At 42.6% G+C, this 22,769-nt stretch overlaps 1 protein-coding gene across 1 annotated transcript in view; it reads left to right on the top strand.

The window, feature by feature from the left end:
* Positions 1-21,800, top strand: part of LOC132405123 (matrix metalloproteinase-21-like) — a 37,691-nt gene extending 15,891 nt beyond the window's left edge. Inside the window, exons 5-7 of the mRNA XM_059989825.1 lie at positions 13,537-13,812; positions 20,049-20,221; positions 21,445-21,800. Of these exons, the coding sequence (XP_059845808.1) occupies positions 13,537-13,812; positions 20,049-20,221; positions 21,445-21,753 (758 nt within the window). The 3' untranslated portion in view covers positions 21,754-21,800. The remainder of the gene's footprint in view (positions 1-13,536; positions 13,813-20,048; positions 20,222-21,444) is intronic.
* The last annotated feature ends 969 nt before the right edge of the window (positions 21,801-22,769 follow it).

The raw sequence follows: 22,769 nt of genomic DNA, 5'->3' as shown, positions 1-22,769 counted from the left end.
TTAGGAAGGGGGAAGGAGATGAACTAACTAAAGGCTCAGCTGTGATTAGTGGGGATGAGGGAGCAAGGGAGGGGAGGGAGCTAGAGGTGACTAAGGCAGTGGTGTTTGGAGATGACTCAAAAGATGATAAAGGAAGATTTAACAATATAACAATCACAGCATGGAAACAGGCCATCTCGGCCCTCCTAGTCCGTGCCGAACTCTTAATCTCACCTAGTCCCACCTACCCGCACTCAGCCCATAACCCTCCACTCCTTTCCTGTCCATATACCTATCCAATTTTACCTTAAATGACACAACTGAACTGGCCTCTACTACTTCTACAGGAAGCTCATTCCACACAGCTATCACTCTCTGAGTAAAGAAATACCCCCTCGTGTTTCCCTTAAACTTCTGCCCCCTAACTCTCAAATCATGTCCTCTCATTTGAATCTCCCCTACTCTCAATGGAAACAGCCTATTCACATCAACTCTATCTATCCCTCTCAAAATTTTAAATACCTCGATCAAGTCCCCCCTCAACCTTCTACGCTCCAATGAATAGAGACCTAACTTGTTCAACCTTTCTCTGTAACTTAAGTGCTGAAACCCAGGTAACATCCTAATAAATCGTCTCTGCACTCTCTCTAATTTATTGATATCTTTCCTATAATTCGGTGACCAGAACTGTACACAATATTCCAAATTTGGCCTTACCAATGCCTTGTACAATTTTAACTTTACATCCCAACTCAATGCTCTGATTTATAACGGCCAGCATTCCAAAAGCCTTCTTCATCACCCTATCTACATGAGACTCCACCTTCAGGGAACTATGCACTGTTATTCCTAGACCTCTCTGTTCCACTGCATTCCTCAATGCCCTACCATTTACCCTGTATGTTCTATTTGGATTATTTCTGTCAAAATGTAGAACCTCACACTTCTCAGCATTAAACTCTATCTGCCAACGTTCAGCCCATTCTTCTAACTGGCATAAATCTCCCTGCAAGCTTTGAAAACCCACCTCATTATCCACAACACCTCCTACCTTAGTATCATCGGCATACTTACTAATCCAATTTACCACCCCATCATCCAGATCATTTATGTATATTACAAACAACATTGGGCCCAAAACATATCCCTGAGGTACCCCGCTAGTCACTGGCCTCCATCCTGATAAACAACTATCCACCACTACTCTCTGGCATCTCCCATCTAGCCACTGTTGAATCCATTTTATTACTCCAGCATTAATACCTAACGACTGAACCTTCTTAACTAACCTTCCATGTGGAACTTTGTCAAAGGCCTTGCTGAAGTCCATATAGACTACATCCACTGCCTTACCCTCGTCAACATTCCTCGTAACTTCTTCAAAAAATTCAATAAGGTTTGTCAAACATGACCTTCCAGGCACAAATCCATGCTGGCTACTCCTAATCAGATCCTGTCTATCCAGATAATTATTAATACTATCTCTAAGAATACTTTCCATTAATTTACCCACTACTGATGTCAAACTGACAGGTCTATAATTGCTAGGCTTACTTCTAGAACCTTTTTAAACAATGGAACCACATGAGCAATACGCCAATCCTCCGGCACAATCCCCGTTTCTAATGACATCTTAAAGATCTCCGTCAGAGCTCCTGCTATTTCTACACAAACTTCCCTCAAGGTCCTGGGGAATATCCTGTCAGGGCCTGGAGATTTATCCACTTTTAAATTCCTTAAAAGCGCCAGTACTTCCACCTCTTTAATTGTCATAGGTTCCATGACTTCCTTACTTGTTTCCCACACCTTACAAAATTCAATATCCTTCTCCTTAGTGAATACCAAAGAGAAGATATCGTTCAAAATCTCTTCCATCTCGCTTGGCTCCACACATAGCTGACCACTCTGATTCTCTAAGGGGCCAATTTTATCCCTCACTGTCCTCTTGCTTTTAATATAACTGTAGAAACCTTTCGGATTTACTTTCACCTTATTTGCCAAACCAACCTCGTATCTTCTTTTAGCTTTTCTAATCTCTTTCTTAAGGTTCCTTTTACATTCTTTATATTCCTCGAGCAATTCCTTTACTCCATGCTGCCTATATCTATTTCTCTATTTCTCCATTCCTCCATTTCTCTATTACATCCTTCCCATAAAACAACTTGACCCAATCCACTCTCTCTAAATCCCTTCTCATCTCCTCAAAGTTAGCCGTTCTCCAATCAAAAATCTCAACTCTAGGTCCTGTCCTGTCCTTCACCATAATTATATTGAAGCTAATGCTATTGTGATCACTGGACCCAAAGTGCTCCCCAACACATACATCTGTCAGCTGACCTATCGCATTCCCTAACTCTGTAATTCCAACACTGCTCCATCTCTAGTCGGTACTTCTATGTATTGGTGCAAAAAACTATCCTGCACACATTTCACAAACTCTAAACCATCTAGCCCTTTTACAGAATGAGCTTCCCAGTCTACGTGTGGAAAATTAAAATCTCCCACAATCATCACCTTGTGTTTACTACAAATATCTGCTATCTCCTTACACATTTGCTCTTCCAACTCACGCTCACCATTAGGTGGCCTATAATACACTCCTATCAGTGTTACTACACCTCTCCCATTCCTCAATTCCACCCAAATAGCCTCCCTAGAGGAGCTCTCTAATCTATCCTTCCAAAGCACCGCCATAAGATTTACTCGGACAAGCAATGCAACACCTCCTCCTCTGGCCCCTCCTACTCTATCACACCTGAAGCAACTAAATCCAGGAATATTTAGTTGCCAATCACACCCTTCCTGCAACCATGTTTCACTAATAGCTACAACATCATAATTCCAGGTCTCAATCCACGCTTTAAGCTCATCCACCTTTCTTACAATGCTCCTAACATTAAAATAGATACATTTAAGATACTCTCCACCTCCTCCTCTCTTTTCATCCCTAACAATGCATTCAAATTTATTAACCTTTTCTTTCTTCTCCCCTACATCTTCGGGCTGAGTGCATCCCTTCTCCATCACCTGCCTTTCCTCCCTCACACACTGTCTATTTACTTGCTCTACTGGTGAACTAACCTCCTCTCCCATAGTTTCCTCAAATTGATTCCCGCCCCCCCATCTTACTAGTTTAAAGTCTGCCCCGTAGCCCTAGCAAACCTCCCCGCGAGGATATTGGTCCCCACAGGATTCAAGTGTAACCCGTCCTTCTTGAACAGGTCACGCCTGCCCCAGAAGAGGTCCCAATGATCCAGAAACTTGAATCCCTGCCCCCTGTTCCAATCCCACAGCCACGCATTCATCCTCCACCTAATTCCATTTCTACTCTCACTGTTGCGTGGCACAGGCAGTAATCCCGAGATTACTACCTTGGCGGTCCTTCTTCTTAACTGCCTTCCTAACTCCCTACACTCTCATTTTAGGACCTCTTCCCCTTTCCTACCTACGTCATTGGTACCTACATGTACCACGACCTCTGGCTCCTCATCCTCCCACTTCAGGATATCTTGGAAGCAATCAGAAACGTCCCGAACCCTGGCACCAGGGAGGCAAATTACCATCCGGGACTCCCGATCACCTCCACAGAACCGCCTGTCTGAACCCCTGACTATCGAGTCCCCTATTACTATGGTCCTCTTTCTTCTATCGCTACCCTTCTGAGCTACAGGGCCGTCCTCTGTGCCGGAGGCCCGGCCACTGTCACTTCCACCAGGTAGGCTGTCCCCCCCAACAGTACTCAAACGTGAGTAGTTATTGTCAAGGGGTACAGCCACTGAGGTACTCTCTAGTACCTGCCTCTTCCCCTTCCTGACCGTGACCCACCTATCTGCCTCCCGTGGCCCAGGAGTGACCACTTGCCTATAACTCCTCTCTATCACCTCCTCACTCTCCCTGACCAGGCGAAGGTCATCGAGCTGCAGCTCCAGTTCCCTAACTCGGTCCCTCAGGATCTGCAGTTCGGTGCACCTGGCGCAGATGTGGATGTCCGGGAGGCTCGGAGACTCCAGGACCTCCCACATCCAACACCGAGAACAAGCTGCCCTCACAATCATACTTCCCAAATAGCTGAAAATAACAAGAACTAAAAGATAAGTCTACTGTGCCCTCTTCCGCCTAAGCCCCCTGAGCACTACACTCTGCTCCCAGCTCACTCCGCTGCCCGCAAACGAAGCTGCCTGCTTCTTAAGGCTGCGTTCTTTTTATATCTTCCCTCCTTCCCAGGCCTCCTTCACGCGCCTGCGCAGTCCCGCCTCTTGGAACTCCGATCTGAGAAGCAATTGGACAATTTGAAAATGGCCACCGCCGCACTTCCTCTCAAAGCCTCGCTGTCCTCTTCCAAAAGAGAACTACCTCACTCTGTCTCTCCTTTTTATATCTTCCCTCCTTCCCAGGCCTCCTTCACACGCCCTATGTCTTATTTATTTAAATAAGGAAGATTATGTTTCCAGTGGGCTACTGTAAGCATGAAAACTGAACAGGACTTGGAAGATTGAAAACTGGCTCCAGGGACTTCATTGTGCTGAAAATTAGGAAAGAGATTGAAGGGGCTTCAGGATCTTACAGGACTAGGGCAGCTAAATCCTGAGCTCCATGGATAGAGACAAATTAATGATTAATATGTATTTTTGTGACTTGAAAGCTATTTCTCATGACATTCCATGAGGTCATTACTCAGCCCCTTTTTTTATATATTGATGATCTGGATTAAATGCTGCAGCACAACAGAGACAATCTAAAACTTAGCCATAAGAAGAAAAGCTTTAAGCTGCAAGAAGATATAGAGGGGCTTGTAATAAATGGAATTTAATGTGAATTGTGAGGTAATGCATTTTGGAACATGAAGCAGACAAGAGAATATACATTAAACTTGAAGGTATTGACCAGAGTGAAGAAGTGTTTCCACAGATCTTTAAATATAGCAGGATAGATTAAGACAGTCACAAACGCGAACACAAGAACACCCCAAACCTTTCCTCTCCTCAAACACAACCAACCCTCTTCCCATCTCTGATCCCAGCTCTCATCAGTGTCAGGTCTTCACAATTCTCTCTGACCTACTCTTCTCTGAGGTAGTGAGTTCCTCACCCGCCATGACACCGATCTTTTCTTCGGCTGCCTCCATCTCCAAGCCTATTTCTTTGACAAGGACTTCCCAGCCCACAATGATGACCCCTACTGTCGTCTTCAACCCTCCTCCTTCTCCTAGACATGCCACTCTAGTCTTGTGCCTGCTAACTGAATCTTCTCTCTCCAATTCTAATCTCACTGCTCCCAAATTTGCTGCTCTCCAATCCCACCACACTAATCCAAAGTTCACCACCAAACCTATAGATAATGGGGGCATTGTAGTAGTCTGGTGGACTGACCTCCCTGAGAACAGGCAGCAACTCTCAGACATGTTCTCTTACTTACCCCTCAAACAGGACGCCACCAAGGAGCAGCAGGCCATCTCTGACCTTATTAACTCTGGGGATCTTCCATCCATTTCCCCAACCTTATAGCTCCCTTACCCCACAATACCTATTTCTACCTCCTACTCAAGATCCATAAACCTGCCTGTTCGGGTAGACCCATTGCTTAGCCTGTTCTTGCCCCACTGAACTTATATCTACATAACTCAGCTTTGTTTTATACCCCTGGTTCAGTCCCTTTCTACCTACATCCACGACACTTCACGTGTTCTGAATCTTTTCAATGACTTCAGGTTCCCTGGCCCTGGTTATCTAATTTTCACTATGAATGTCTAGTGCCTATACACACCCATCCACCTTAAAACTCTCCATTTCTTTCTGGACAACAAACCCAACCAGTTCTTCACTATCACTCTCTATCACTCTCTTCCATCTGGCAGAACTGGTCCTCACCCTCAATAAGTTCTCCTTCTGCTCCTCCCACTTCCATCAAACCAAAGATGTGGCCTTGGGCACTTGCACAGGTCCCTGCAATGCTTGCCTTTTTGTTGGCTATACTAAAGTGTCCTCCTTCTTCAAAGAAGGGGTCTTTCTCTGCCCTCACCCACATCTCTTCCATTTTGCATATGTCTGACCTCACCTTGTCCTCCCACCACCACACCAGTGATAGGGGTTCTATTGTCTTCACCTACCACCCCATGTCCAGCACACAATTCTCTGTACTTCCACCGTCTCTAGCAGGATTCCAGCACTAAGCACATTTTTCCCTCACCCCTACTTTCTACTTTTGGCAGAGATCTTTCCCTTGTTCACTCATCCCTCCCCACTGATCTCTCTCCCAGCATTTATCCTTGCAAGTGGAACAAGTGCCACATCTGCCCCTACACTTCTTGCTTCACTACCATTCAGGGCCCCAAACAGAGCTTCCAGGTGAGGCGACGTTTCACCTGTGAGTCTGTTGATAATACAATAAGCTCAGTGGATAGAAGGGTACAGATTGACGTTATTTACTTGGATTTCCAGAAGGCGTTCGATAAGGTGTCACATGAAAGACTTATCCATAAGTTAAGGATGCATAGAGTTGAGGGTGATGTATTAGCATGTATAGACAGCTGGCTAACTAATTGAAAGCAGAGAGTCGGGATACATGGCTAACACTCTGGTTGGCACAGGGGTTGGTGCTGGGCCCACAGCTCTTCACGATATACAGTAACAATCTGGAAGAGTGGACCAAGTGTAGTATATCTAAGTTTGCTGATGATACGAAATTGAGTGAAAAAGCAAATTTTGCAGAAGGTGCAGAGAGATATAGATAGGTTAAGTAAGTAGGTAAGGGTCTGACAGATGGAGTACAGTGTTGGTAAATGTGAGGTCATCCGCTTTGGAAGGAAAAATGGAAGAGCAAATTATTATTTAAGTGGTAAAAAAATTGCAGTATGCTGCTGTGCAGAGGGACTTGGGAGTGCTTGTGTATGAGTCACATAAGGTTGGTTTGCCTGTACAGCAGGCTATCAGGAAGGCAAATGGAATGTTGGCCTTCATTGCCAGAGGGATTGAATTCAAGAGCAGGGATGTTATGATGCAACTGTACAGGGTACTGTTGAGGCCGCACCTGGAGTACTGTGTGCAGTTCTGGTCTCCTTATTTGAGGAAGGATACTCTGTCTTTGGAGGCAGTGCAGAGTAAGTCCACCGGGTTGATTCCAGAGATGAGAGGGTTAGACTATGAGGACAGACTGAGTCAACTGGGACTGTACTTGCTGGAATTCAGAAGAATGAGAGAAGATCTTATAGAAACATATAAAATTATGAAAGGAATAGATAAGATTGAGGCAGGAAAGTTGTTTCCACTGGTAGGATATACTAGAGCTAGAAGACATAGCCTCAAGATTTAGGACAAAGATGAGGAGGAAATATTTTTCCCAGAGGGCACTGAATCTGTGGAATTCTCTGCCCAATGAAGCAGTGGATTCTACCTCAGTAACTACAGTCGGCCCTCCTTATCCGCAGATTCCGCATGCGCGAATTCAACCAACTGCAAATGGTGAAAACCCAGAAGTGCTCTTCCAGCACTTGTTGTTTGAGCATGTACAGACATTTTTTCTTGTCATTATTCCCTAAACAATGCAGTATAGCAACCATTTTACATAGCATTTACATTGTATTAGGTATTATAAGTAATCTAGAGATGATTTAAAGTATACGGGAGGATGTGCGTGGGTTATCGTGGATCGGAATCGAAAAAAATCAGAAGTTCTCTTACTAAGTAAGTTGGAACGGGTACATCCGGTATTTTTTAGTGTCAGTTAGTCAAACGTTTGTCTTAGTATATAGTATACATTTTACCCTTCTATGCATATAAAACACTTAAGAACGAAAGTTTCAGCACCAGGCTCGGGAACGGAAGTTCTCGGGACTTGGGACAGATCACTCCCTAGTGCGCTCTCCACCGTGCCAGGTTGATGTGGAGGATCAAAAACTCAAAACCCCAAAACCTAATCACTAAACCACTGTGTTGCTTAGTAATAATTGTAGCTTTCATTGGGGCAGAGCCTTTCTCACTTTATCCTTTAAAACTGCTGTGATCGTTGACCAACCTAGCCTAACACTTTTCCAATGACCGATGGTGTTTCACCGCTTTATTATTTCCACTTCATTTTCAATTGTGATCGTGATTATTTTCATGAAAAGAAGCACTGCGCATTCAGAGTTCTGACGCCGGGTCCTAATGTCTACCGGAAAGGTGGATGAGTCCATGGCCAGATCAACTATGATCTTATTGAACGGCAGGGCAGGCTCGATGGAATAGGTGGCTTACTCCTGCTCCTATTTCTTATGTTCTTATATCATCTACTGTATTTGGTGCTCCTGCTGTATACCAGTAGATTGAGAGATCGCTTCACTGAGCACATATGCTCCATCCACCAGATATAGTGGCATCTCCCTGTAGTGACGTTTTTCAATTCTACTGCCCATTCCCATTCTGACATGTCAGTCCATGGCCTCCTGTACTGCTGTGATTTGGCCACACTCCGGTTGGAGCTGCAACACCTTATATTCTGTCTGGGTAGCCTGCAACCTGTTGGCATGAACATCAATTTCTCAAACTTCCAGTAATTGCCACCATTCCCTATTCCTCTAGCATTTCTGTGTGTTTCCCAATCCACTAGCTTTCCATTATATTTTACTTTATATTATGTCTTCTCTTTTGCTTTAATGATGTCCTTGACTTCCCTTGTCACCCACAGTTGCCTCATCCTTCCTTTAAAATACTTCTTTGGGTTGTATCTATCCTGTCCCTTCTGAATTTCTTCCAGAAACTCCGGCCATTGTTATTCTGCTGTCATCCTTGCTAGGGTTCCCTTTCAATCAACTGTGACTAGCTCTTCCCTCATGCCTTTGTAGTTTCCTTTATCTGCAGGTTGAATTCTATTATGTAATGATTTCAGGTCAGACAACATATGCAGAAAGTGGGAGAGTTAAGATTTCAAGTCAAAGACCACTATTCAGAACCGGGAAGGAGGGACAAAAATTTAATTTTTAAGTTACAAAGCTGAGATGGACAGGACAAAAGGAATTCTTCTGATGATGTGAGGCCAAAGTTGACATGGAGATATACTTGGTTAAATTAGTTTCTATTTCTCAGATGCTGCTTGTCCTATAAACTACACAGTTTTGAACCCCTGAAAAAGGGATTCACAGGACTGACTCTGAGGATGAAAGAGGTTTTCAAAAATGAGGTGGTGAAGGTCAGCAAATGGGAGAGGAACAAAAAATATGTTGTTGCGATCCTCTGGGAAGTGAGAGTGAGAGTGAGAGAAGTCTTCATGTCAGATTGTCTAGGTTGGAAAGCCTGAGAGGTAACATTATTTTTGACAGAAATTACGGACGCTACAGTCTGATTGCATGTTTCTTCCATCACTTCACTACTTAATAATTAAGTAATGATAGATCCAGACTAGGTAGTGAGTCCATGAGCGAGAAGTTGCAAAATTATCTTGCACTTTTGCAAATCTGGTTCACTTCCTCTATTATTGGTGCTTTAATAGGAGCATTAGATTAATGGTCCCAAGTTATTGAGCAACAAAAGGAATGATGAAAAGGAATAAAATCACAGAAAGAAGTGCTGAAAATACTAGAACGCTGTAAAAAGATATGATTTGGAGTCTTGATTCAACTCTCTAGAGTCATGTTAAAATCGGGTGCTGTAGTCAGAAACAGGCTCTTTAGCCTACTGCATCCACAACAACTGTTACACCCATCAGTACCTATCACGTTCATTACTTTAGGAAGTTATGATGGAACTTTACACCCAATTTGATCACTCTTGGAGTATTGTGTCCCGTTCTTTGGATATACTTTAGGAAAGGCATAAAAACCTCAGAGAATCTGCAGAAGAGACTTCTTATAAGGATCCCGGGGATGAAGGAATTTATTGACGTGAATCACACAAGAAGCCAGGGTTCCCATTGGTACTTTGAATCTGCATTGTTCACTTTTTTCCCTTTCGTTAGTTAGTTTCCCTCGATGTGTAATTAAGTTCCAGTGGTTTCTGGGATCATGGAAGCACAGCTAGATCACTTTGGATGGATGACTCCTCTCTGGCATTAGCTTTGTGAATCAGCTTCAGTACTTGTCTAGAGAAGAATAGCACTTCCTTCATTTTCTTAGGTCGCACTAGCTGACTTGTAATCAAAACGTTGTTGGCTGAAGAAGCCGAATGTAAAATTTAATCACTAGAAGTTTCCGGAAAGAGGATTAGGAAGAAAAGTTCTCAGCACTTCAGATGGAATCATGTAGCATCACTAAATATAGTGGATATATTTATACACCATATAAATATATACAGTAATGTATGTTGTTTATTTGGATTTTCAGAAAGCCTTTGACAAGGTGCCAAACATTAGGCTGCTTAAGAGCCAACGGTATTACAGGAATGATACCAGCATGGATAGAAGATTGGCTGACTGACAGGAGGAAAAGAGTGGGAATAAAGTTAACCTTTTCTAATTGGCTGCCGGTGACTAGTGTGCCACAGGGCTTGGCATTAGGACTGCTTCTTTTCATGTCATATGCCAATGAAATTAATTAAGATCTTGATGGCTTTGTGGCCAAGTCTGCAAATACAGGTGGAGGGGCCGGTGGTGTTGAGGATGCAGGATGTCTGAAGAAGGACCTAGACAGATTGGGGGAATGGGCAAAGAAGTGGCAGATAGAATACAGTGTAGAGAAGTTGTAACACCTGTGTAGTGCTTGATCTCGTGTGTCTGGACATCACACTCATAAGAAAATCTGTTCACATAATACTACACTGGGCGCTAGTGGGCCATCAGAAGCTCTAGGTATTGTAAGAAGGCAGTGAGTAGAAAACACACACTTCTGAAGGTAATTTTGTTTATAAAAAATAGCAAGATATACAAAATATTTACCAGGATAAGCACAATTCAAAAGTCTGTTTTAGGTTCCAAATCTCAGATATCAAATGAAAACCAAATTCCTTTATAGTTAGAATCAGTGAGTTTCATTAGAATAACCTTTATTGCTCCAATTTCTCTAACTAATTAGATCTAGTACTCTTTTTAAAGGTTTACAGACTGACGTTTCCTAATATATTTATCCCTAGTTAGTCGGAAAACTAATTGAATTCCTATTCTGAAGTAGAATAGGTAACTTTAGTTTTTGTTCATGTCAGTATGTCTACAAATTCAAATTCAACACCTCCAAAATTATATGCTGTATATACAGCTTAACTCCCTTCATGACAAATCTCCAACTCTTAAACAAAGTAAATCCCGTTCAGTCACTTATCAAAGTTCTTGCAAAATAATCAGTTCTTCCAAAAATTTAAATTCAGATCCTTCAACTGAGAATGAAACTTATTCACCCAACCCTATTAAATCCTCTACGTCTTGAAACATTTCATTCCTTGCTGATTCTTCGATCTCGGGTGGTCCGCCATCTTGTTTCTTGGCCTTTTAGAGGAAATAGTGAGTCATCCATGAAAAGTCGATTCACAAAACTTACACAAAATAAAAACCTGACCTGTGTACAGCAAGACTACAATCCACAATTTCTTATACGCATTTTATTCTCTATTTCAAAATAACTCAATGTCACATTGTCATTTCAAAACATTTCTCAGTTACAACACTACTGAACATATTTCACACACAAATTATACACTCAGAACAGTAAAAGTGTTTTAACTCATCAATCCCTTGGTGTGATTTAACAGATCTAATTCCCGTTACAGATTTTTATCTTTAGTTAGTTTCTATAGTTTGCTGTGTTTCTATCGCTCATCCACGCCTCATCAGCCACGTCTTGTTCTGGCGTAGATTTTTTTTAAAGTTTTTTTTTAAATTCAGTAAGCCTCGTTTTCATCCCTTCACAGGTAGAGCTTTCCAACAGTACATCTTTGGGTTTAATTAACCTGGGTTACAAAGTGTATGGTCATGCGCTTAGGCGGAAGGAATAAAGGCATGGAGTCATTTCAAAATGGAGAGAAAATTTAAAAAATCAGAGGTGCAAAGACCTTGGGAGTCCTTGTGCAAGATTCCCTAAAGGTCAACTTGCAGGATGAGTTGGTGTGAGGGAGGCAAATGCAATGTTAGCATTAATTTCGAGAAGTCTAGAATACAAAAGCAAGGTTAGGATGCTGAGTCTTTGACACTGGTGAGGCCTCACCTGGAGTATTGTGAATAGGTTTGGGCCCCTTATCAAAGAAAGGATATGCGGGCATTGGAGAGGGTCCAGAGGAGAAATGAAAGAGTTAACACATGAGGAGTGTTTATGGCTGAGACTGTACTCCCTGAAGTTTAGAAGAACATAGGGGTATCTCACTGAAATATATTAAACACTGAAAGGCCTAGATAGAGTGGATGTGGAGAAGATATTTCCTAGATGGGGGAGTCTAGGACCAGAAAGCACAGATTCAGAATTAAGGGACATCCATTTAGAACAGAGATGAGGTAAAATATTTTACCAGAGAGTGGTGAATCTTTGAAATTCATTGCCACAGGCAGCTGTGCAGGCCAAGTTATTTATTTAAGGCTGAGGTTGATAGGTTCTTGATTGATCAGAGTGTCAAAAGTTATGGGGAGATGGTAGGAAAGTGGGGTTGAGAGGGATAATAAATCAGCCATGATGGAATGTTAGAGCAGGTTCAATGGGCCAAGTGGCCTAATTCTACTCCTAGGGCGTCGTCTTATGGACTTATGACATATTGTCAAATTTATAATCCAAGGGTTGCTAAGTAGAAATCCATCACAACATTTTTAGAAATTAAATTCAATTGAAGATAAAAAATGTCTTGTCCATACAATAAAACTGATCATAAAACAAGAGCGCTGTTGAAAAAAGGACCTGGTTTATAAATGTCATGAGTTGTCCACAACAAGTCTGGTCCTTTTGTGATCAATACAATTCATAATGATAAAATCAATCAGTGTTGGAAACACACGTCAATATGCATCCATGGAGGGAGAATCAAGAGTCCTTGTTACAGGCTGGTGGACTTTAATTCAAATCAGATAATTTCAGAAAACCAAGTTTTAATCTGCATTAGTTCAAAAAGAAAGTCATCACTGGGACTGAAATGGCTAGCACAAGAGGGCACAGTTTTAAGGTGCTTGGAAGTAGGTACAGTGGAGATGTCAGGGTAAGTTTTTTACTCAGAGAGTGGTGAGTGCGTGGAATGGGCTGCCGGCGACAGTGGTGGAGGCGGATATGATAGGGTCCTTTAAGAGACTCCTGGATAGGTACATGGAGCTCAGAAAAATAGAGGGCTATGGCTAATCCTAGGTACCAGTAATTTCTAAGATAGGGACACGTTCAGCACAGCTTTGTGGACCGAAGGGCCTGTACTGTGCTGTAGGTTTTCTATGTTTCTACTTTCAGGTGAGTGGAGATGAAAAAACCTTGCAGACACCTCTTACAATGCTAAACTGTCAGTTCACAATCTCAGACAAGGACAGAATGTTGCGGTTTTACTGGAATTGCACTTAAATTGCATCACATTCCTAGATCTGATACCCATGAACTCTGCTCCTCATAAGGCATTAGCATATACAGCATTCAATGACAAATAATTTATCCCAGCTATGTCCAAATTGGTAACGTGTGGTTCCTGCCTCAATTCTTAGGTGTTTGTGAAGGTGCTTTCAGTACGGTGTTTGACTGGGTCTACCAGCGTAAGAATTCTGATGGCACTGTGACTTACCACTTCAACACATACTTCTTCAGAAAGAGCTGGTACTGGCTGTACGAAAACAGGAGCAACAGGACTCGCTATGGAGACCCAATTCCCATCTCCACTGGATGGCGAAATCTTCCGGAATCAGATATAGATGCCTTTGTTCATATCTGGGCCTGGAGTAACCATTTTGAGGAGAAAAGAGATGTACAGTACTTCTTCAAAGGTAAAATATAAGGAAGTTTATGACAGGGTAAATTATAATTTTCCCAGTTGTCTCAAAGATAAATGAGATAGCACAGCCATCAACCCTGACCTCAGAAGCCATCTGTGTAGAATTCACACATTCTCCCTGTCACTACATTGTTTCCTCGAGGTGCTCTTGCATCTCAAAGGTACGTTGAGTGGTTAATTGGTTACAATGAGTTACCATTTAGTACAGGTAAATGTGAAGACAATTAAATGGGATTTGATGAGTATGTGAGAGATATGGAGAGATGGAAGTTGTATCCAACTGAGAGGGAGAGTTAGACTGATGGGAGCTAGCAATGATCTGATGCACTGATTTACCCTCCTGCGTTACAAGTAAGTTTACCAAGAGTGAAATCTGAGCAAGAAAGATCCAATGTTCAATTTTATACTGCACTAAAAAAACCCATCATTTCCATGCCTGCTTCCAAGGGGACAATCTCATGAGTTCCATTCAAATAATTTTCCCTTTACACGTGTCCATCAGCTTCACTGTGATTCCATCTGCTTTTAATATACATCAAGAAATATTTTACAGGTGGTTAATTAAGCTACCTATCCAAATATCTTTGGGATATAAAAGGAGAGTGAAACAGTCAGCAGAAATCAACACGGTCATGGGGAAAAAGTACAAACTCCATGCAAGTAGCACGAGGTCAGGATCAAATCCTGGTTCCTGGACTTCTACGGCAGTGAGGCTCCCCACCTCCCCACTTACCATATAAGGTAAGATGGTGATGTGGCCTCACTACTCCAGGACTTGAGCTGCTGGTGCAAAGTGCGTATGGTTGAATTTTCAAGGTGGGGTGGAGTTCGCTGAATTCACAGAAGCACTGGGTATTGGGGTAAAATGAAGAGTTTCAATTTCTGCATCTGATCAATGTTATAACTGGACTCCCTTAAGTGGACTCTAGCCTAGATTATACGGTGAAATCCTCAAACTGCTCCCTTCAGGCAAGAGTTCTACCACTGGGCTACATCTGGAACTGAAATCAAATTGAATTGCCCTTGCTGGGAGTTTGCAATTGCACTCAACAGATGATGCCATTGTCATCATCTTTTGTGACATTCTCCAAACTGGCTATTTCACTATCATACATTATAATAAATGCACAGTAGATTCTGGAAATATGAAGTAAATTTGCTAGAAACACTTTGCAAGTTAGAGGGCATCTGTTAGTTTTCTTTTCTACTGAACTAATTTAATATTCCCTTTCCCAGCTCTGGTGAAGACTTTCTGACGTGAAATATTGTCACTTTCCACAGGTGCTGCCTGACCCGCTAAGTGTTTCCAGCATTTTCTGTTTTCAAACCTTTCCCAGAATTCCTGTTAGTGAGTCCAGAATCAGAATCAGGTTTAATATTATTGGCTTATGTCACAAAATTTTTTTTGTGGCAGCAGTAGAATGCAACACATATTAATAAAAAAGCTTATAAATAACAATATATATATATAAATGTAATTAAATAAGTAGTGCAAAAAGAGAACAAAGAACGGTGAGGTAGTATTCGTGGGTTCACTGTCCATTCAGAAGTCTGATAGTGAAGGGGAAAAAGCTGTTCCTAAAACGTTGAGTCTCCAGTACCTCCTCCTTGATGGTAGCCATAAGAAGAGGGCATGCCCTGGGTGATGGTGGTCTTGAATGACGAATGCAGTCTTTTTGAAGCATTACATTTTGAAGGTATCCTTGATGCTGAGTGGCTAGTGCCCATGATGGAGCTGATTAAGTTTACAACTTGCTGTAGTTTTTTCGATCCTGTGCAGTGACCCCTCCATACTGGGTGGCAATGCTCTCCAGAGTAAATATGTAGAAATCTGTATTATTGGTGACAAACAAAATCTCCTCAAACCCCTAATGAATAATAGCTGACAAATTACATCAATATGTTGGACTCAGGATAAATCTTCTGAGATGTTGACTCCCAGGAACTTGAAACCGCTCTCCCTTTCCACTTCTGATTCTTAGATGAGGACTGGTGTTTCTTCCCTCAATTTCCACACTCAATTCCTTGGTCTTATGACGTTGAGTGCAAGGTTGTTGTTTCAGTGCCCCTCAACCAGCTGATCCATCTCGCTCCTGTACACCTCCTTGTCACCATCTCAAATTCTACCAACAACAGTTGTGTCATTGGCAGATTTATAGAAGATGTTTGAGCTGTGCCTACCCACACAGTCATAGGTATAGAGAGAGTAGATCTAAATACATAGACTTGAGGTGAAGATGTTTTCTTCGATCTGCACAGATTGCAGTCTTCCAGTGAGAAAGTCAAGGATTTAGTTGCAGGGTGAGGTACAGAGGCCTAGGATTTGGAGCTTGTTAATTAGAACAGTATGATTGTGTTGAACACTGAGTTGTAACCAATAAACAACAGCCTGATGTTGTCCAGGTGATTACTATTGTCCAGGTGATCCAAGGCCAGTGAGATTGCATCCACTGTAGACCTATTGTGGTAATAGGCAAATTGTAGTGAGTTCAGGTCCTTAAACAGACAAGAGTTGATTCTAGCCACAACTACCGTCTCAAAGCATTTCATCACAGTAAATGTGAATGCCACTGAGTGATAATCAGTGCAGCAGCTCACCCTGGCCTGCATGGGCACTGGTATGATTGTCACCCTTTTGAAGCAGCTGGGAACTTCCAACTACAGCAGCAAGGTGTCCTTGAAGATGTCCTTGAACACTCCTGCCAGTTGGTTGGCACAGGTTCTCAGAGCCCTACCAAGTACAGCATTAGGGCTTGACAACTTGTGAGGGCTTATACTCTTGAAAGATATTCTGATATCTGCTTCTGAGACAGAGATCTTAGGATCATGAAGTACTGCAAGGATATGCACAAGTTTAATTTTATTCTCCCTTTCAAGGAATGCATAGGGGGCATTGAGCTCATCTGGGAGCGAAGCATAATGGCCATTCATCATGTTAATTTTCTCTTTGTAGGAAGAGACGGCCTGCAAACCCTACAAGAGTGGACATGCATTAAATTCCATCTCGAGCCTCAATCAGAATTGGGTTTTTCTTGCTCTTTAAATAGCTTTCCATAGGTTCTACATGAACACCAGTCTTGAATGCCACAGATCTAGCCCTCAATAGGTTATGAATCTAGTGGCTCATCCATGGCTTTTGGTTTGGGTATATCGAATATGTCCTTGAAGACACACACTCATCCAAATAGATCTGGATGGTCCACCATCATTTATGATGACAGGTTACATAAATGGTTTTATTTCCTTGTGGATGGCTATCTGAGGTGATTTCAAAGACTCTTACAAAAGATCCTGTGCTTTATTGGGTAAGGAAGTTGCAAGAATGAGGGCACATAACCTTAAAACCAAGTTGAAACCCTCTAGAATCAAAACTGGGAGCATCTATTCACAGGGAATATTAGAAATCCAGAGCAGTTCCCCCTCACCCACCCAAGCCCCCCCCCCCCCCCGCCCCCAGTAGTCTGGTGAGAGTCAACAGGCGTCTCCAAGACAAAAATTGAAAATCATTGGTGGGTTATAATTTAATGGATGTGGACCAAATACAAGAAAATGGAGCTGAAACACAAATAAGTCATGATTTGACTGAAAGACGGGATAAGCTGAAGAAATTAATGGAGCCTCCATATGTCTGAACGATTTTTGATTTCACCTTCTTCACTGGAATTGGCATATCTCACTCCTGTACACCCTCTTGTCACCACCTGAGATTCTACCAACAATGGTTGTATCATCAGCAAATTTATAGATGATATTTGAGCTACGCCTAGCCACACAGTCAAGGGTATAGAGAGAGTAGAGCAGTGGGTTAAGCACATCCCTCTGAGGTGCACCAGTGTTGATCATCAGTGAGGAGGTGTTATTACCAATCCACACTGATTGTGGTCTTCTGGTTAGGGAGTCGAGGATCCAATTGCAGAGGGAGGTACAGAGGCCCAAGTTCTGTTTCAGAATTGTGGGAATGATGGTATTAAATGCTGAGCTATAGTTGATGAACAGCATCCTGACGTGTTTGTGCTGTCCATTGCGAAGAGTCATTGAAATTGCATTTACTGTTGACCTATTGACAGAAATATTTCAAATGTCATTAGAAACGGGGATGGTGCCAGAGGATTGGTGTATTGCTTATGTGGTTCCATTTTTTAAAAAGGGTTCTAAGAGTAAACCTAGCAATTATAGGCCTGTCAGTTTGACGTCAGTGGTGGGTAAATTAATGGAAAGTATTCTTAGAGATAGTATATATAATTATCTGGATAGACAGGGTCTGATTAGGAACAGTCAACATGGATTTGTGCGTGGAAGATCATGTTTGACAAATCTTATTGAATTTTTTGAAGAGGTTACGAGGAAAGTTGACGAGGGTAAGGCAGTGGATGTTGTTCATATGGACTTCAGTAAGGCCTTTGACAAGGTTCCGCACGGAAGGTTAGTTAGTTAGTTAGGTATTAATATTGAAGTAGTAAAATGGATTCAACGGTGGCTAGTTGGGAGATGCCAGAGTAGTGGTGGATAACCGTTTGTCAGGTTGGAGGCCGTTGAGAAGTGGTGTGCCTCAGGGATCTGTATTGGGTCCAATGTTGTTTGTCATATACATTAATGATCTGGATGATGAGGTGGTAAATTGGATTAGTAAGTATGCAGATGATACTAAGGTAGGTGGCGTTGTGGATAATGAAGTAGGTTTTCAAAGCTTGCAGAGAGATTTAGGCCAGTTAGAAGAGTGGGCTGAACAATGGCAGATGGAGTTTAATGCTGATAAGTGTGAGGTGCTACATTTTGGTAGGAATAATCCAAATAGGACATACATGGTAAATGGTAGGGCATTGAAGAATGCAGTAGAACAGGGTGATCTAGAGATATTGGTGCATAGTTCCCTGAAAGTGGAATCTCAGTGGATAGGGTGGTGAAGAAAGCTTTTGGTATGCTGGCCTTTATAAATCAGAGCATTGAGTGTAGGAGTTTGGATGTAATGTTAAAATTGTACAAGGCATTGGTAAGGCCGAATTTGGAGTATTGTGTACAGTTTTGGTCACCGAATTATAAGAAAGATGTCAACAAAATAGAGAGAGTACAGAGAAAATTTACTAGTATGTTACCTGGGTTTCAGCACCTAAGTTACAGGGAAAGATTGAACAAGTTAGGTCCTTATTCTTTGGAGCATAGAAGGTTGAGGGGGGACTTGATAGAGGTATTTAAAATTATGACGGGGTAGATAGAGTTGACGTGGATAGGCTTTTTCCATTGAGAGTAGAGGAGATTCAAACAAGAGGACATGAGTTGAGACTTAGGGGGTAAAAGTTTAAGGGTAACACGAGGGGGAATTTCTTTACTCAGTGGTAGCTGTGTGGAACGAGCTTCCAGAAGAAGTGATAAAGGCAGGTTTGCTATTGTCATTTAAAGTAAAATTGGATAGGTATATGGGCAGGAAAGGAATGGAGGGTTATGGGCTGAGTGGGGGTCAGTGGGACTAGGTGAGAGTAAGCGTTCAGCACAGACTAAAAGGACAGAGATGGCCTGTTTCGGTGCTGTAATTGTTATATGGTTATATGATTATATTGTGGCCATAGGCAAATTGCAATGGGTCCAGATCCTTGCTAACGCAGGAGTTCAGTCTGGTCATGACCAACCTTTCAGAGCATTTCATCACTGTAGATGTGGTTACCATCGGACAATAGTCATTAAGACAGCTCACATTACCCTGACCCTGATTGGATAGGGTCAAAGGATATGGTGAGAAGACTGGTGTATGGGGTTCAGTGGGATTCAGAATCAGCCATGATGGAATGGTGGAGCAGACTTGATGGGCTGAATAATCTAATTCTGCGCCTATGTCTTATCGTCTTATGGAATTGACAAAACTGTTAAGGGATAGCTAGTGCAGCTGGTAGAACCACTAGCTCACAGCTCGAGTGGCCCGGTTCGACCTTGAATTCGGGTCCCTCTGTATGGCGTTTTCACATTCTCCAGTGATTGTGCGGGTTTCCCTAAGTGCTTCAGTTTCCTGCAACATCCTAAATGTTCCCTAGTGTGTAGGTGAGTGGTAGAATCTTGGGTCCACAGAAGATTTTAGAAAAAGGTGATGAGAGTAAATGAGTCAGAATCAGTAGGCCAACGGGCCTGTTTCTGTGTTGCATGACTTTGTGCATGGCCATTCACCAGTGCAACTGGGTGATGAGGAATCATAAAGTGCTTGGGCATCAGACATCTTTAACTCCTCCATTTTATTTACAGGGACACAGTACTGGCACTACGACCCCATTAATGATATGGCTTTTACTCAAGACGCACATGGAAATACCTACCCCAAGCCCATCAGTGAAGGGTTCCCCGATGTCCCCAACCCAATAGACACAGCTTATTTCAACAGAAATGACAGGAACATTTATTTCTTCAAAGGCGATGAGGTAAGTTGTCACATTTACAGCACCTACTGTAGATATTACAATTCCTACATATCAATGTTCCCATTTACTTAAAAACTCATCATCATATCAAGAACATAGTAAAGGATCCTCAGTAGCCATTGCACTAAATGGTACTGAAACCCAAATTAGAGAGCTCTAAAATACTCCTGGACAGGTAGTGATGCAAACTCTCAGCTATTGTGCATTGTTTTGAGTTTTTGTCTTCTTTTTCCTAAACTCAGTTATCTCCCCTACCCTTTAGTATTAGGAGCCACGGGAAGATGGCCAGGTTTTCCCTTTCCCCATTCTCAGACTCTTACTCCCCAACTCTTAGATGCTCTATCCTATTTCCCGGCCTCCCTTTTCAGGTCTCAGCCCTACCCCACAGGCTAACCCACTACCTAATAGATTATCCATTCCCCTCTCTATTTATCTGCTCACAAGAAATAGTGACATGGGGTCTTTTACATTCCAGCTGAGCTAGAACATAGGTAAATTTAAAGGTGCATGCTTCCTCAGTAAGGCACAGGGGTGTTAGCTGAGATCATTTGGCAGCACAGTAGGTGCTGCTGGTAATGATGCTTCCTCACAACACTGTTCGATCCTGACTTTGGGTTAATGAATGTGGACCAAAGGGGTGAAAGCAGAATTGAGGCACAAGTCAGCTGTTTTGGATGGTGGAGAATATTGGTAGCTTGGGTTGAGGTGTTTGATGTTGCAGAATGGAGTTAAGAGATTCAGTAGGGCCTCCGTACATCCAAACTGTTCTTGCATTAACAAGGCCTCTCTCTCCACACTGAGATGCTTGAAGTTGTTATGGGATAGAAACTCACGACTCCACTGACCCAGGTATCTGGGGTTTGTGTGGAGTTTGCACCGCATTGTTTGCCCCTGGTGCTCTGGTATCCCCGAACAGCCCAAAGGTCTGTGGGTTGGAAGGCTAAGTGAGCAAGTGGAGAGATGATCAAATTGGAAGTTTAGTGTAAATGGGTGCTTGATGGTCAGTGCCTCCCCAGTGTAATGACTCTTTTACTCCAAACACACCATCTGTAAAGACTCACTATGTTTTTCTATAAATCTAGTTGCTCATCTCCATCAATAAATCACCCCCTGCTGGCTATATGGAATTTCGGAATGAAGGGTTAATGGAAAGGCGGGGAACATGGTAAGCTCATGTTCAGTGTAAAATCGTCTGCCTGATTCACGGTGCCCTTTCATTTCAGGTGACTGCCTTCAGCATCGATGTTAACCAGAAGGTGAACGGCTTTCCCAAAAAGATAGTGGACTTCTTTCCATCAACGGTGGCCGGTGACCACCCCGTGGCCAACCTAGATGCGGCCTTTTACTCGTACACTCACCGTGCTCTCTTCCTCATAAAGGACCACTACTCCTGGAAGGTGGTGACTGAAGAGGAGCGCCAAGCCAACCCCGCCCTGCCAGCCAGGAGCTTGCGTGGCCGCATCAGAGTGTCCGAGCAGTGGTTCGATATCTGCGATGTCCACTCGTCAATGCTCAAACTGTCATCTGGTTAAACCCTTGTTGTCCCTGTATAGGAGTCTGGAGGGGTGAGGAATGTGGCACAGGGCACATGGGTGGGCAAATGAATGGATTGCACCTGCATTTTATGAATGAATTCCAGCATTAGCACTAAATACCCCTTTTTAAATGCATTTTAGTTAAACAGGCAGGTAAGAGTATTTTAACAAGTACCGTTTCCTGTTCTTCTTTGAATTTAACAATGGTGTCTGAAGCTTGAAAAGACCACCCCAAAAGGAGAAATAATTATGCTGAACATCGGTGGCACAGTGGCACAGGTAGGACAATAGTCTTAACAGCGTAACATTGCTTCCTCTTATCACATGGAGGTACTTTCCAATGAGCATCAGTTCACAACAGGAATAAATCTCAAGTCTGCAATAAACTGTCTGGAAAAGAAAAAGTAAACTTCCCTTTTTAAAATAAATTTTATTTTTGTACGGAAATTTGTAAGGTTCTTCAAGCACCAGGGTTTATTGAAAACAGCCCCACTCTTTAAGGGCTGATCTCAACCACTCTTGTGGTCAGTCTAGGGATGAGACCATTGCCAGGTCTTTCTTTATTTTTGCTTTTCAGGATAAGGCAGTGTTGCTTAAAACTGAGGCCCAGGCACTTCTGTGTCACAAAGAAACATGAGGAAATTAGTATTTCCGTTCCCTCGTCTATCCGTCCCTCCCCACTAATCTCCCTCCTGATACTTACCCCTACAAGTGGAGGAAGTGCCAAACTTGCCCATTCACCTTCTCCCTCTCCTCTGTTCCATGCCCCAAAAACTTCCTCCCAGGTGAAGCAACACTTCACCTATGAATCTGTTGGTGTCGATTACTTTATTTGCTGCTCCCAATATACCCCCCCACCCCACATAGGTGAGAGCTGACATAGATTGAAGATGCTTTGATGAGCAGCTTCACTCTATCTGCTGAAAGCAGGATTTCCCAGTGGCTGAACATTTTAATTCGAATTCTCACTCTCATCCAACATGTTGCTGCATGACCTCCTCTTCTAGCCTGAT

This window comes from Hypanus sabinus, chromosome 15 (genome assembly GCF_030144855.1).
Source record: "Hypanus sabinus isolate sHypSab1 chromosome 15, sHypSab1.hap1, whole genome shotgun sequence".
Taxonomy (NCBI): Eukaryota; Metazoa; Chordata; class Chondrichthyes; order Myliobatiformes; family Dasyatidae; genus Hypanus; species Hypanus sabinus.
This window is presented reverse-complemented; position numbering and strand designations above follow the sequence as displayed.